This window comes from Neolamprologus multifasciatus, chromosome 7 (genome assembly GCF_963576455.1).
Source record: "Neolamprologus multifasciatus chromosome 7, fNeoMul1.2, whole genome shotgun sequence".
Classification (NCBI taxonomy): Eukaryota; Metazoa; Chordata; class Actinopteri; order Cichliformes; family Cichlidae; genus Neolamprologus; species Neolamprologus multifasciatus.
In genome coordinates, this window is record NC_140445.1 from 19573871 (window position 1) to 19590951 (window position 17081).

A 17081-nucleotide genomic window follows, 5' to 3' on the forward strand; every position below is an offset into this window, starting at 1 on the left:
AAAAAAATTAGCAAGAAAACGAAACATGTGTTTATTTAAAATGCCAGACAAAATACAGGGAGTCTATTTACACTACATTAGGTGCTTATTACTCCTTTGCACCTCATTCGTTTTTGACAATTATTCGAGTGGAATTAGTGAATATACTGTAGGTGTAATGTGAGGCAGCCGGAGGTGTCCTGTTTCCATAATGAATGATAAATGAGAGTGAATTCACTTTTAGAACAATATCTGTGTAAATAGTACCAGAATGAGAGTTATCGGCCCACGTGGAGGCTTTCAGTTTCTCAGCAGTAACTTGTGGGCCACACATTTCACAACTGTGTCAACCATTCATGCATAAATTAAACTTTTTTTGTTTTTGTTTTTTAGGTATCTAGTGATGGAACTAATGGATGCCAACTTGTGCCAGGTGATTCAGATGGAGCTTGACCATGAGAGAATGTCCTACCTGCTCTACCAGATGCTGTGTGGTATCAAACATCTGCACTCAGCCGGCATTATTCACAGGGTAGGAGAGCAAGCCTGCTCTGTCTTCTTGTTCCACTGCTGGATTTGGTTTGTGTTGTGTGCTTTTAAATCTTCAGCAATGTCAATATATTGCACACATTTTGTGCCATCACCTCAATCGCTTTAGTGAGAAAACGCTACAGAGACCAGGGCTGAGAAGCGGGAACAAGTGCGCACTGGACTCTGCAGGTTTTGCGTGCCACATGCATGAAGGCAGACAGCATTTGCATTTGTAGAAAGCGCCTTCCCTATGTCAACAATAATTTAGTCCCGACATTGCTGCAGTTCAGAATTACCTCCTGTCAAATAGCAAATTGTTGTTCTAACACACCGAGTTGTGTGAGGATCAAACAAAGAAAATATGTGTTGATAGAATTTTAGAGTTGCTGGAAGGTTTGTTATCATCAGAGCGAGGCAATCTAGTTCATCCTCGTTCTTTCATTTCCCTTATTTTCCACGTTTTTGTTCTATTCCCTTAAATGAAAAAGTGAAGTATTATACTAAAGAGTCTCTTACATGAATCATTAACAAACAATAATTAAGGCAAATGCCAGTTAATAGACTTTCTATGAATAACAGCAGGAAATAATCATTAATATACATTTTTTCTCATTTCCTATTGCTTTTGCCAGGATCTCAAACCAAGCAATATAGTGGTGAAATCAGACTGTACCCTGAAAATCCTGGATTTCGGTCTGGCTAGGACTGCAGGCACCAGTTTCATGATGACCCCGTATGTGGTGACTCGATACTACAGAGCCCCAGAGGTCATACTAGGAATGGGATACAAGGAGAATGGTGAGATTAAACAGAGTCATGGTATTTAATTTTTATTAGTATTAGTATTTGCTTTTAGATCCAAGTACAACTGTAACTGTACACTGCAAATTGTAAATAAAAACAGAATGTGATGATTTGCAAATCTCATTAATCCATATTTTATTCACAGTAGTACACAGAAAACATATCAAATGTTTACACTGTGAAAATGTGCTATCAAAAAAAAAATCAAAAACGCTCAAGCTAAACAAATGGCGGGAAAAGTGGTACAAAAAATGGTAATAAAGTGGTAATATTTTTTTTTCTAATATGGTTATATCATCAATTACACTTTGTAGTTTATTGGCACTTTTTTGCACTTGGTTATGTTCTTGCTGTGGCAGTGAACCAACATGAAAAAGCCTTTGAAATGTTTACATTTTAAGAAGCGAATTACACCCAGCAGCTGCGAGGCTCTGTGTGTTTTTAAACCATCTACGATCTGAATAATCAAACTGCTCATATGTGCAGATGATCGTTTGATGATGATTCCAAATTAAAGTGTCATATCATTAACTTTAAACCCGTATCAACAATTCTGGTCGAGTGACTTAAAGTGCTGGAGTTATGAGTCACTGATTAAAAGCCCCCAGAACATGTGACTGAGTGCCAGCCTCAGTGACTCATTAGCCATATATCTCTGAAGAAGGGAAGCCTGAAAGCTCCAGGGCTTTGAATTTCCTGCCACTAGTTAGTCCATCTAAAGCACTGCTTCACTGTACTTCACTCTGCTCTGTCTATCTCTGTATTCCATTCTGATTTGAATCCTGAAACATGCCTCTCACTAATTATTCCTCTCTCAATTAAAACCAGTTAGCATCTGATCACTAATGCCAGTCTATGAGCTGTCTGTGGACAACACTAACCTTTGCTTTCCCTCCTTGTGTTTTGCTCCCTCTGTGTCTCATCCTCACCTCTATGCGTGCAGTGGATATTTGGTCGGTGGGGTGCATTATGGGAGAAATGGTGCGCCACAAAATCCTTTTCCCTGGCCGGGACTGTATCCTTGTTAATAAAAACAGATCAATTCTTTGACTGTAGCTTTTTACATGTTGTAGTTTTGCTCATAAAAGTCAAATGACACTCACACTGAAAATTGTTTTTGTAGTTTAAAGTATAACCAACCATGTTCAATTTTGATTGATTGTAATGCTCTCTGAAAGCACCTGAGAGTATCTGGAAGTGCTATGCCAGCTAAGGAAAAAGAAGCTGCCGCCATGCAAGCAGGTAAAGATCTTAGAAATATAACTTTTAAATGGTGTTTTGGTCAAGCAGATACTGAGCCTGATGTTTGCTGTATGTTACTGAGGTGAACTAAACCACACTCACATCTGGCTGGCTTGTAACACAGATTTATAGCAACAACAACTTATCTTCTTTAACGCTTTTCACTTAACCTAGTAACATCATAAAATGCTCTTTTCAATGCTTTTTTTCACTGGGAAGACGAAATTCTTTCTTACCTTATTTCTGAATATTTAAATGTCTACTCTTAGAGTGCTACTTGGTGTTTTCTCTTGCAGTGATCCCTGAGAAGACTTCCTTCAGTAGGGTGGATTTGTAAAAATAGTCCCTGTGCTGGAGTTGAGGACATCTACATGTATGAGTCAGGAATGCTAATTAAATATTCAGTAATGAGTGAATAATATTGAGTATTCCCTTTGAGCATGTGTAAATAGCAGCCTGGTTGAACTCAGTTAGCAGTGTGTGGAAAGTTAGCATGGGTAACACATTAGCAAGTGTTACCCATTAGCATGGGTAACAGTTTATAACACGGTTTTGGGATAACCTATATCTTACCAGTATCAAATCACACATGTCTTTTAAAGACTGAACCCAAAGAGCGCCATAAATTCAGACACACAGATTGGCTACAACCTACTGCTGTAAGGCGTGTGTCTCATCCCCAGCTGAAAACAGTTTCTAACAAATACACAATTTAATTTGGAATTAGAGGTAAAAGATTCTGACCCTTTGCCTGAATTCAGGGGGAACAAATGGCAGTGAAAGCAAAGCCATTTTCATACGTTTTGTTGTTGTCACAAGTCTGAAGCAAACCATCTCCTGTTGTGTTTTCACGTGTCAAAGTTGTTCTCACCAGTATAAATACTCAATTGATTTAGGCGGGGGTGCTGCCTGAATACAGAGTACTGGGTGCAGGAGACGCAATGCCCTATTGTTTGTTGTGAATCCATTAAACAGTTATCTGTGCTATTCCCCGTGAGGTAAAGTAAAGACCATTTAATGTCTGACACCAGCTAATTGGATATTGCCTTTTAATGCATGTCAGTCATAGGCTTTAATGTATGTATGTATAAAAGAACCTTAGCATAATGACAGATCGACACAATTCTTGAGGCACATTGCACTTAGGCGCTTGAAGGGATTTCTTTGCACTTTGCATGCAGATCCAGTGCCTACCTTTTCAAATATGAAACATGAAGCTCACAGGTTTTGCAGACTGTTTGCAGATTCTTGTAATTGATTCACTTTTTGTTGTTTAGGAACCTCGAGCAAATTCTGTTTGAGGGTCAATATTCAGATAATTAATACATTTATTAGGACCAGAAAACAAACAAAAAGTAGCACATATATCATACAGTGGTAGTACCACTAACTGTGCTCTCTTTTCATGTAGCTGCTAGCGTTTTTGACAGTGAACTGAGATTGATCACAGCCACACATGGCAATGGTAAAGGTAATACTCTGCTGTCTGCAGCCCTGAGCACTGGGTCCCTGAAAGATTAATGTTCTGGAAAACTAGAGAAACCCAGCAATGAGTCAAGCAATATCTTTCTCCGCTGTCTCTGCTCCCAAAATGACCTAAAAATTCGTATCATTTCATCACTCCATACCTTTTGCTTTAGATCAATAAAGTAGAGTCATGCACACTTTTGTTAATCTTCTGCTTATAGATCAGTTCTGGACTGGTACCCTGTTGTCGCAAATCTTAATGTACTTCATTGATTTTTCAACTTAGAACTATTGACCTGGCTAAAGTCTCCACGTCCCAGAGTGTCTGTCAAATGATACAGAGTAGGTAAGAGTCTACCGGTAAAAGCCCAGTGGGCTACAGGGTTACTGGTTGTCCTGTGATGGATGAGTGGAGGAGTGTGTTTATTAATAAGTTATATTGGAGGTCTTGGAGGAACCAAAGGTGGATTTTATTGTGGTCAATAAGCTTGAAAATATATTCTCTCTAGAGAAGGTGAAATGATTTTAACATTTTCTTCTGTACAGAGGTCTTACGTAGGTATTTTTTCTACTTAGTAATCATACAGCCACCATTACCTCCTTTGTTCTTCAAGTTTTAAAATGTTGCTGACTTTTGTTTTAAAGTACCTCTCTGCAGAAATGATTAAGCACTGATACACAGTGTTGGGGAGTAACGGGATACATGTACCGCCGTTACGTATTTAAAATACAAAATATGAGTAACTGTTTCCGTTACAGTTACCGTTTAAAAAGGTGGTATTTAGAATACAGTTACTTTGTTGAAATAAATGGATTACACGGCTGTATTTTCCTGTTTCATATTGTTGCGGGTCAGGACTGTTTGGGTTTTGTTTGACAGCTACGTTCTGTTGTTCCAGGTGGCAGCGTTACGGTTGCCATGGTTACAGGGGATACACGCTGTGTTTCCTGGGTGAGAGAGGTCTTTTTGTTGTTGTTGTTGTGCTAAGCTAATAGGCAGAATGCTACAGGTATAGCTCTAAAGAATGTAGCCTCCTGGGCAGTGTAGTCCGTGCTGCAGCGAGAATGGACTGTCATACCTGTTATGTGTCTGTGAGCACGAGGAGGGAGAAAAAGGAAAAGTATGAGTTGTCATCAAGCAGAAACGGGAGCTGGAAGCATGTAAATATAATAATAACCACTGCAGCCAAGAAGAGTGCCTGAGGAGCCCAGTTGTAAGTAAGCTATTAAGACTGGACTGTACACCATGTTCGTGTTTTCCTCCGAAACAATAAGTTCCGTTGGAGCAGCCTTTCAAATCCTCTCTCTGTCTAAGGCTATGTCCACATGTACCTGGGTATTTTTGATTTTCTATGCGTTTGCACTTTTGGTCCATACATAAAGGCGTTTTCGGTCACTGAAAACGGAGATTTCTGAAAACACCTGCCAGGGTGGATATTTTCAAAAACTCAGTTTTTGCATTTACATGTGGATGAGGAAACAGAGAAAACTCAGCGTCAAAGGTGTACGCCTTTTTTTGACGTCACACTGTGCGCCAGGTTATTGTTTCGGTGAAATGAATTTCTACAATACTGTTACTGTTAATTGTACTCTCTGCAGTGTTTAAATGCTTACATATACACACAGTTACTGTCCCTCCACACATACCACTCGGTTCTGCTTCTGTGACCCAGCTTTGTTTACTATTTCCCATCAAGGCTTCTAGACTTGTGATTGGCCAACATTTCTACATGGTTAGGAACAGTGTTGGTCAAGTTACTTGAAAAAAGTAATCAGTTACTAATTACTGATTACTTCCCCAAAACAGTAATCCCATTACTTTACTGATTACTTATTTTCAAAAGTAATTAATTACTTTTTAAAAACACGATTTACAACCTGAATAGGTGATAAAGCAATCAATCTTTCAGCCCACTTTTCTACTTTTTCTGCATAATCCATCATACAAAATGTAATCAAATGGAAAAGTCCTTTTTTAAAACTTGTTTTATTAGTTTTAATCATTTAACTTTATGCATCAAGCAAAAATGTAATTATATGCAACATTCTCTGACTGGAAGAAATTTGTTTAATATTTAAACCTATTTTCTGCACATTCCAGCACATAATTTTTATTTTTTTGTGTGTTAAACTTAGTCTTTCAAATAAATGCAAGTAAAACACGGGGGGATTTTTAAAAAAAACGGAAATGGAAACTCTCAGTTTTCAAAAATACCCATGTACGTGTGGACGTAGCCTAAAACTTGACCCAGACAACAAAGTAAAGCTATTTTTCGGCTACGAGCCCAACACAGAACCCGACGTATTAGCCAGAGGTCCCTTTACTACGGTTTCCTAGCCGCGGACCTTCAGTAATTGTAATAAATCACACAGCAATAGTACATTCATGTAGTTGTAAAAAGCATGATAATATATTAAGTAATCCAAAGTATTCAGAATACGTTACTCTCATTGAGTAACGTAACGGAATACGTTACAAAATACATTTTGGGGCATGTATTCTGTAATCTGTAGTGGAATACATTTTAAAAGTAACCTTCCCAAAACTGCTGATACATAGTTTGGATAGCATTGCTGACTGGTGTTGGCCTATTATAGATGCACTATATGGACACAAGTATTAGGTCACGCTGCTTAATCTTTGAACTTGGGTGGAATTTTGTTTTTGTTTTGTTGCCAACTTTGTTGCCACAGGGGTATAAAACCAAGAAAGAATGGGTGGTTCTGAAGAGCTCACTGATGGTGGTACTGTAATAGGATGCCAGCGTTGCAACAAGTCAATTTGTTCCCTCCCAGATATTCCACAATCAGCTTCCACAATCTTCCACTCCCCCATGAAGAGGCAGACCATAGTTGCCAAGTGCTGAGGCACATAGTTTGGCACTCCAGACCTCCTTTGGCATTAACATCAGCACAAAAACTGTGTGCTTGGAGGTTGGGGAGGCATCGGTTTCCAAGGCCGAGCAGCTGCATGCAAGAACTATATCACTAAGTGCAAATCCAAGTATTGGATGAAGTGAGTAAATCACCGGGTTCTGGAAGAAACTTGTTCTGTGGATGGGTGGATCATGGTTTTCTATCTGGCAATCTGAAGCATGAGTGCATTGCATTATGCCAACTGTAGAGTTTGATGGAGGAGGGATGAACTACAACAGAGACTGTGAGCCAGGCCCTTTTGTCCAACAGCACTGTGTGACCTTCGCAAAAGGTCTTCTGGATGAATGGGCAAAATTCCCACAGGCACACTTAAAAATCTTGTAAAAAGACTTCCCAGAAGAGTGGAAGCTGTTATAGCTGCAAAGGAAGGACCAACTCCATGGCTTTAGAATGGGATGTCAGAAAATCTCCCGTGGGTGTAGTCAAATAGGTAGCCTAAAACCTTTGTGTATACAGCACATATTGGTATTTCATTGATGTATATGTTATGATATACTATAGCAAATTAGGCTCGAACAACCCAAAATAGCTTGTTGTCCAAACAGGGCTTAAGGTTGCAGTATAGCCCAAACTGTTCCAGGGTGTTTAAGCGTTATGTGCTAATTCTGTTGTCACACCTAATAAACAGCATATGTTTCTTTTCCTTTTCTATTTTCCTAAAAAATAAGTTCAATATATTACACAGCATTAGTGTGTTATTTGATTTTCTTCTGAAGTAATAATGGTACGTTTACAGGTACTCTATTTCTGGTTGAAATTCTCAGTATTTCTAAATTGGGACTTTAAATTGGAGGCCAATGTGTTTGTCTCACTGCTTATAATGTGCCTTAGAGTATCTTCACCCTGACAAAAAAACCCTCCCTGACCATATTTAAAAATGTAAACACTTTGCTATTTGAAAAAAACAGAGAAGGAGGAATTTTCATTTAAAGAAACACGCAACACATTTGTGCCAAGTAAGGAGACACAGTTTAACAATTACCAATGTGTTCTGTATTTAATTATATTAAATGGATCAAATTACAAAGTGACAAAGTGATTGGGTTGGCTCCTAGAGAATTGTTGTTGGGGTGTACACCCTCACTGCAGCTTTACAGAGCTTCATAGTGTTTCTTTAAACACTGTTGAGCTGTCTAGCCCCAGTGCATTGCTTTAACTGTTAGCAGGGGGCCTGTTTTCTACAAAAAAAGAACAAAAAACAGCTGTGATGACTCACTGTAAGCAACCTGCCCTAAGGACAGATGCAGTTAGCAGATAGCTGGTGAACATCTGGTCGCTAAAGAGTCACATATTCCTCTCAGCAAATGTTTGTGTTTGTGTGTTTATGTGGGTGCGTGTGACCTTAGTGGACATGTGGTCAGTCGGCTGCATCTTTGGAGAGTTGATAAGAGGGACAGTGCTGTTCCCTGGGACGGACCGTATCCTTCCTCCCTCTGTTAGAAATGTAAACCTGAAGGCAGCAGGAACCCTGCAGCGTTTTTTCGAGGGCAGTTGCGAATGACTCCGAGTCTATCGAGTATCATGCGTTTTGGCACTGACATGCTGAGAAAAAACAAAAAAAATCACCTCGAGGTGTCAGAGCGAATCTAACTGCTTGCTGAAGAGCCGTGGATAAGAGTCTTAGTGGATTAAAAAAAACCCACCTTACTAGGCACTGGGTGGATCATGGCCAGTGTGCAATAGAGACAAAACGGAGATGGAAGCGTGAGACGTTCCAGCAAAATGAAGTAATAGGGATCTATAGTGGCCTCTGGCAGCTCTCTGCCCTAACTGGCACTCGGTGTGAGAACATTAGGAGGGGAAGGTTTGGAGTGTGTCGAAGGCTAAGAGAGGAAATATTTGTTGTACGGAAGGAAGTGAAAGAGAAGCTGATACAACTATACTGGACACACGGCTACATTTATACCGTACACGTGTCTTTTAATCCAATCAGTCATGTTTTCATCAAAAGGTTTATTATTTTTTTTTATTTTTAGAAATACTTAACAATGGCTGGAGACAAAGAAAAACAAAAAGAATAAAAGGAATTTTTTTTATATAGAAATCTTGTGTTTTTCACCATTTAGAAGTCAGCTGGGGTTTTTTTCCTAATCCTAATGAATACTTCTTTTGGTGGTTAATTTGAGATTAAAAATTATTAATTTATCTTGGTCACAGCACTTTGTAGCACTCCTCTTTGTGCTTTTAAATGGAAAATGAAGTCAGAATTGTATTGTAGTGTGATACCTGAGGGTACTCTGAGCTTTGCAGGGTGACAGGATGCTCTGTATTCCATGTGTGTTTCCCTTAATCTTGGCCTTCCACACCAGATATTGATCAGTGGAACAAAGTGATCGAGCAGCTGGGCACGCCCTCGCCAGAATTCATGAAGAAACTTCAACCCACAGTGAGGAACTATGTCGAGAACCGGCCAAAGTACGCAGGCCTCACCTTCCCCAAACTCTTCCCCGACTGCCTTTTCCCTGCTGACTCTGAGCACAACAAACTCAAAGGTGAGAACCTGTAATTATACACAGGGAACCTGTGAACTTAGGCTATTGCACTTTAGCCATTTCATTAGCTTCCAGTATGAGTCTTTTAAGGTCTTTTATTGAACCTTTGCACAAATATGATGTTTGTTGATTAAACAGAGAGTCTTCTTTAGGACATCATAGCACTTATGACTCTGACAGGCAGTCATTCTGCATGTATTTTTAATTTGTGTAATATACTAGGATATTAATCATTAGAGCTATTTGTATGTATTTTGCTTTTTGCTATTTTGTATCTTTGTAGTATACAAAGTCTTGTAGTATATTGTCTTATTTAATATAGCTGTTTTTTAGCGACTATATAATTTTCTCAGGGATTAATAAACTATTTCTGAATCGGATTCTGACATTACAGGTGACATTACAGGTGACTTTGCTTCTGACTTTCCATTTAGTTCATTAGGTTTATATCTTTGTTCATAACTTCCACAATTTATTGTGACATTTAAATGTTATTGCATGTTAACTCTGTAAATATGCTATTCTTATTCTCAGCATCTTAGCTGCTCTGTGAGTACATATCACCTAGCAGCTAAGATGGCTATACATTTTGTTCATTTCATGTATGCTGTAGTATGTCAATAACTAAGTATAGCCTGCTTCTATAGAATATAAGATGGTAAGTAGTAGCCAGGTGCTGCAAATTAAATGTACTTGATTAATTTGTCATCAGCAAGTGTGAGAACCTCTATAGAAACCGAAGATTTTAACAGTTTGTTGATCTTGCTAGGACTGGGCATCTCAGCATATTAACCCCAATGTTAAACAGTGACCATGAACTGTGTACCAAAGTATTTTAGAATCACATGCAAGGCCATCTGTCTGACAGCTAAAGCTTTGGGTGATGCAACAGACAACGATCCCAAGCACAGCAGCAAATCTACACTCAATGCCCCAAAAGTCTCAAATTCAGAGTCTCAAAACTCAATTAAGTTATTGCTGCTAAAGGTGGATGCACAAGCTACTGAATCGTCAGGTGTATTTAGTTTTTTAACAGGACTGTACTTTTACATTTTATCTTTGGTCATCCTCCGAGCATCAGTAAACTGCAGTATGTTAATCCTGTGTGAGCCGATTTCAATCGACTTCTTATGCAGAGTGTTAACTGAGATGTTGTTTCTTCTGTCTCAGCTGAGAATTGAAGGCATCAAAAACATTTCCAGTGAGCTATAAAAAAATATTATTTAAAAAAAATATTTTGCTCTCCCGCTCCCACATCAAAGCTCTCGAATGTTGAAATTCTAATGATTTGCTTTTGTATTCAAGCTGCTCCCCGCTGGAGTGACACTGTTAAAGGAATACACCGAAAGAGACAGACAGAGTGAGAGGGTGCGAGACCAAGATGAAGTGTGTGTTTTGTTTTGTGACAGGTAGGAAGTGAGTCAGACATGAGAGAAACATCCTTTGGGTTTTATTTATTTTGAACCTTAGGGGGAAGACGAGTCACAGTACTGTAGGACAGAGGGAATGAAAGAGAGGTAGGTAAGGAATAAGGAAAGGTGAAAGGAGAGAGATAGAGGAGCTATTTTTTCATGTTTATCATCTTTTTGATGCTGTGGTGATGCTCAAAGGGTACGCCCAGCTCATCTGTCTGTACTTGCTTCAGCTTCTTCGTTCCTCTGCTGCTGGAGATTTATTTATAGTGAAGGTCAAGTGTGTAGGAGAGGAAGTGTCGTGTGTTTTAGGGTTTCAATTTCAGATCAGTTCAAAATGGCCAGAGGATAGAGAGTCTGTGTACTGGTAATGCTTATTGAAATTTTTGCTGATAAATGTCCAATTTACTGCAAACTGCAAAAGAACAAGTTGACTGGCAACATCTGCAACAAACAGACCTAATGCTTCATTAAAAAATACATATGGGACAAACTGAGGAGATATCTGGATGGTTGATTATTAAAGAATTATCTAGCAATAATTCAGATTTCAACTAGTCTGCAGATTAAATACTTAAAACCCAATAAGCCCTATGAAAATTCTGTGAAGCCTTTTTGATTTGTCTGCCCTACTAACAAGTAAAACACAAATATATAAAAAAAAAAGTTTGGCACAATTTATTCATAACAACAACAAAAACAGTTATAAAGTTACAATATCAGTTACAAAGAGATACACATATCCTAGCATACAAACACATGGCCAAGCCTGAGTTCTTGCATCTGCTCATACAGTCATGCTTCCATGTAAGCAAAATTTAAGGAAAAGCTGACTTACAAAGAGTTTCAACAGTTGATTCAGTCAGCCAAAGTTTAGACGCTAAAAGCTCAAACGTGTCATCATCTTGGGACTTACAATAAGAGTGTGGAACACTTAAAAGGCCCTGACCTGATCACTGGAGAGGCCCATCAGCTATATAAGCAGGTGCCTGGCCTTTCATATGTAATTAGTAGGAGTTTAAAATTTCATGCGAAGCCAGTGATGGGAAAGAGGAACACATGGACATTCGGTGGCTAGTTTTTGCCTTTGCTAATTGAAGATGGGCTAAAGAGGGCTGAGAGATGCGCATTCAGAGTGAATTACAATAATCAAGATACAAGAAAAACTATAGCGTGTAATAAAAGTTTGAGATTATTGGCCGACTGTATAGCAGATGGTCTGATACTGCTGTTTTAGAGGACTAGTTTGACATATGTTCTCCTTAGAGAAGCTATCAGGGCCAAACATGAGAACCTCAGTTTTGTCACTATTGAGCTGGAGGAAATTTGATTAAGGAAAACCAAAGAAAACTGGAAAATAAACAAAAATAAGAAATAAACAGACCTTTCTATTCTCAGGTTGTAAGATTACTGTACTCATCCTCCAGAGGTCACCATTAATGCATCTTTGACTATTAAAGACTATTATTATTATTATTATTAGTAGTGTTAATATTATTATTATTATTATTGTTATTACAATGCTAATTCATTGAATCTTGGATCTTTATTTAATTTTTTGACCATCAATTACCTCTAATAACCACACTGCATGCTTGTATATATTTTAGATGTTACCCATATCATTTATATTAACTCACGGTAAAATTAAACCAAGATACTCCACTTTGCTGCGAGAATCTGGTTTCTAGTCACAAGCTCCTGTTAATTATTCCCTTTAATCCCTGACATTTCCCGCTCTCTCTCTCCTCCCTCTTCCATTACCTCTGCTGTTTGGCATGTAATACTTTCTTGTTTCATCAAAACATCTAAATATCATTTTTTTTCTTTTTAATTTTTTTTTCCAAACTACAGCAAGCCAGGCTAGAGACTTGCTGTCTAAGATGCTGATTATTGACCCTGCTAAGCGGATGTCAGTGGATGAAGCCTTACAGCACCCCTACATCAACGTGTGGTATGATCCGGCTGAGGTGGAGGCGGTGAGTAGGACTTCAGCAGAGCTGTGTATCGATTACCATCCCAAGCTAAATCCTCCTCACCCCGCCCCTCCCATGTTTTCATTTATACGCACTGATAGTGATTTATAGCATGACTAAACTGCATTTGTTTAACCGCTTGCTATTTTGATAACTTTTGTTCACATCTAATTTGCATTTTTTTCCCCTCACTTATATTCTTAGTCTTTAGTGCAGAACCAAACGTTTTTGTAGATTTCTGTAAAATAACCCAAAGTCTTTGCTGGTAAATTTTCATGCTACACTGAAAGATTTATATAGTGGGTTGTTGGGTCTTGTAACATGAGAGGGGTGGTGTTGCTGGTTGATTTGGTGAAATCTGGCGTCTTCATCAGCGCCTCATTAGTATGAGGTGACAGTGAGATTGGGTAAAAAGCCATCTGCAACCCGATAAATTTTTACAGCAGTACAAGTAATGAGAGCATGACCAGCTGATGAATGTCAGTGCTGCTGTTCTACTACGTGAAATATTCTGTTGCCTAACACACTCACTGTATAGTAGTTTTTCCTCCTTTACAGAAGATTTCATGACTATGGCCTTGTCTTGTCATCTGGTGTCTGATGGTTTTTAAAGATGACTTTGTTGCTTCTGTTGATGTATAACATGGCTGTGAATGGCATTTCAACACGTTTTCTGCTGTTTTCCCCCCCTTCTCTAATGTCACCTCATCCTGATGAAGGCCAGAGATAACATCCAAATATCCATGGTAAATAACAAACTCCCTACATCAAAGAATGCACTGCAATTGGACTTCTTCGACTAAAGAGTGTAAATGAAAGAAGATTTTTTGGACACATGTGGTTCAGTGCTTCTGCCATATTTGAAGATATTTAAAATCAAGAGAAAAGAGACTGTGTAATGCAAAGAGAGGAGCAGAAAATGCCAATCAAATGAAACATCCAGAATATCTGGATATTGCAGTAATCACAGACTGTATATAAAAGATGGAAGTAACTTCTGGGTCTGAGAAGTGAAGCCAGTGCAGAAATGACTCTACTGTTCTCTTGATCTATGATGTATATGTTTATTTAAAAGAGATAAATATATTACCACAAGCACTTAAATTCATCATGTTAATATGCCAGATTTAGCCACATGGGCTAATTGTTATGTGTAGCTCGTGCCAGGTTGAATGAATCAACAAAACAATGATTGTGAGCATAATTAAAAAGACACAAAAACAATAAAACACATACCAATATAATATAAAACTAATATTATTCTTAACTAAAAGTAGCACAATGCTATTCAGTAAATACTGTACTGACTTTATGGTAACTGTCAGGAGTCTTTTTAGTACATCAACATGTTATTTTTGTAAATGATGGTTGAAATTAAAGTAAAATAGATGACAAAGTGAGTGCTTTATTGTGCAATAACCTAGTGACTAACTCGTTGGTACTATAAGAGTACACAGTGTCCTGGTTTATTAGTCATTTTCACTCCATGCTTTTCATTTTGTAAATCAAAATGCAGCAGACTTCAAAACAGATATCCACCAACTAATGGGTCACATCAGGGTGGTTATGTCCATCTTTTCTATACAGACTGTGTGCTGATTTCAGTGGAGCTCAAAGAAACTGTCACATATAAGCAGTCATTGTCAAACTGCACATGCTTCACTCTGCACATAGACCAAAACTCGTATGTCACAGGAAACCTAATCTATTCATTAAAAAAAAATGTAATATTTACTGTAAGAATTTGTTTTGAAGAGAGCTCCTTAGCTACTTCCACAGCTCCACAGCGTTAACATCTACAAACAGTTGGTTTGTCCTGCTGTGGCCGCTCAGTGCTGACCCATAACAGTCCCCTCAGGGTTACACCAGAGAGGTTCCTTGGTGGTCGTGTCACCCACACTGACAAAGATGGGCAGGATTACGATGTCGGAGTCTGGGGAATGAGTGAACGAGTAGTTAGATGGGCTGACTCGATGCCAGTCAGCGTATTCTTGACCTAGTAGACGAGATGACAAGTCCCATGAGGGAGGGTGTGGGGGGAGAGCACTGCTGCCAGATGTTTTCTTATCTCACTATCCTGTCAGGTATTTAGTCCTGATTATAAAGAATGACCTATTTTGAGACATTTTTGTTTATAAATGGCAGACAATAAACTTATAATGCATTTTATGGAAGTAATACACGACTGCTTAATTTTTATTTAAATTTAATTCATAATCAACATGTGCCGAACTTTTAGACCCGGCATGCTGTTTGTTTTTTTCCTTCCATTTGCACATTTGAAAGATGCACATTTATAACGTGATCTTGTAAAATCTTGAGCTGCTTTCTGTAGGTATTGCACTTGGGAGTAATGCTAGGCCGTTAGCCGAAATGTTACTAAACTGGAATTGTGTTCTCTCTCTCTCTCTCTCTCCTCTTTAGCCTCCACCTCAGATCTACGACAAGCAGCTGGATGAAAGAGAACACTCCATTGATGAATGGAAAGGTGAGTGCTGCTCATCCGGGCTAAAAATAAAAACTCAAAGCACACATATGGTAGAACGATAAAAAGCTGTATATTATATGTGCAGTAATGCACTTGATTGATTTAATTTATAGTGTTACCATGCATTCGAATTATCTTGTTTTTTAGTAGTTAATGGTAATTTGAACACTGTCTGCATAGATGGGTGCAGATTGCACATACTTTTGTCACTTAGTGTGTTCTACTACCTTTTTTCGTACCCCTTGCAGAACTTATCTACAAAGAGGTGATGAACTTTGAGGAGAGAACGAAGAATGGCGTTGTGAAGGGACAACCTTCACCTTCAGGTACTCTCAGTGCATAAGCCTAACCGCTCTGTAAGTGAATTTAATATAACCTTACTGGAGTTATCCCTTGTAATTAGAAAAACCCATTGTGCTGTTGACCACGTGTCTCTGTCCTTTGCATCTCAAGTTAAATGTTGTTCAGTTCAGTGATGTCACTTTGTGCCTGATGATTTGTAAAGATTGCTATTCTGTGATTGCTTAAATTGCTTCGTAGTACAGGATAATTCAAATGCCTTTATGATTGTATGTTTATATGTATTACATTACTGTGTCTTAAGCTTTGGGTTTTGAGGGGTCTGTCTCAGGAAATGTCAGTCTTAGACTTGGCTATAAATGCCCTCAGAGGACAAAAACTGCTATTCTTATGATGTGCCACAGGATGGCAGTATAGAGTTACTTTGAGCATACTAACCAGCCCAGTCAGCATTTGCCGAGATTCATCTAAAAAAAAAAAAAAAAGCCGCACTGCTTGTTTGAAACCACAACCACACTGCATGAAAACAGTAAGAAGACTGAAAACACAAGGAGAAGAAATTAAACAGAAACAGACGGCTCAGATCAGAGAACACCTTTCTGGGTGTCCTCTTTCAGTCTATTGTACAAAAGTGAGTGGGATTTTCCCTCTTAGAAAACTTATAAATCATCTCTCACTATAAGCCGGGCAACAAATATCCTTAGTGCCAAATATAGTTAAATAACATGGTGCTCGTTTTTGCTCTGTCTCTCTCGGCCCGTCTCTAGAAAATTCACGAGCTTCATCTTTCTTCTTCTTTCTATCTACTTGTAATTAAGCAGATGGGCCGTTGTATAGCATCTGACGCAGTGCAGGAGCTGCAGACGACAGTGTCTCATTGCAGCATGAAGAGAAGACCTGCAATCACACACAGTCAGACCCACTTTGTGTGTTTAGATTATGATATTTTTAATGATGTTAACAGAAGAGTTTTCAGCCCAGTGCTGCAGTATTTATTTGCGCGACACCGTGCATTATCTCATTATCTCCAAGAATATGAAGAAATGAGCAACAGTTTAGTGAGTGTGGAAGATATGTGTGTGGGCGTGACGCTGTGATGTGATTCAGACTTTTTTAGGAGTCATAATCACATATTACTGCTTTTGCCACAGTTTCTGTAAAGGTTAATAATATGAGGTAATGACTTAAACTCCCATCTTATATATCGCTGTGTAACTAGTGTGGATTATTGCACGGTACAGTACTTTATGCTGTGCTCCTCTCACACATGAAGCTTTAACTGTCACTTCTGATTAGTTACCCTATAAAACCGATGCGTGCTATTAATCTTGCTTTATTTAAACAGTTACTCCCAACAGGAAACAGACAAAAACAGCAGACCCACAGCGTCCTCTGCACAAATTACTGCATTTGGTCTGTTTCCTGCATCTGCTTTAAAGTCTTTTTTTAAAGG

General features: G+C 38.6%; 1 protein-coding gene across 5 annotated transcripts in view; it reads left to right on the forward strand.

Annotated features, from left to right (window-relative positions):
* Positions 1 to 17081, forward strand: part of mapk10 (mitogen-activated protein kinase 10) — a 40310-nt gene that overhangs the window by 18288 nt on the left and 4941 nt on the right. For 2 of the 5 annotated variants that reach the window (XM_085165388.1, XM_085165384.1), the window contains exons 6-13: positions 373 to 511; positions 1143 to 1308; positions 2258 to 2329; positions 9270 to 9452; positions 12719 to 12843; positions 13560 to 13586; positions 15265 to 15328; positions 15577 to 15654. In XM_085165388.1, the coding sequence (XP_085021514.1) occupies positions 373 to 511; positions 1143 to 1308; positions 2258 to 2329; positions 9270 to 9452; positions 12719 to 12843; positions 13560 to 13586; positions 15265 to 15328; positions 15577 to 15654 (854 nt within the window). Of the gene's footprint in view, positions 1 to 372; positions 512 to 1142; positions 1309 to 2257; positions 2330 to 9269; positions 9453 to 12718; positions 12844 to 13559; positions 13587 to 15264; positions 15329 to 15576; positions 15685 to 17081 lie in introns of all 5 variants that reach the window. The other 3 variants (XM_085165389.1, XM_085165387.1, XM_085165386.1) reach the window with 2 other exon arrangements.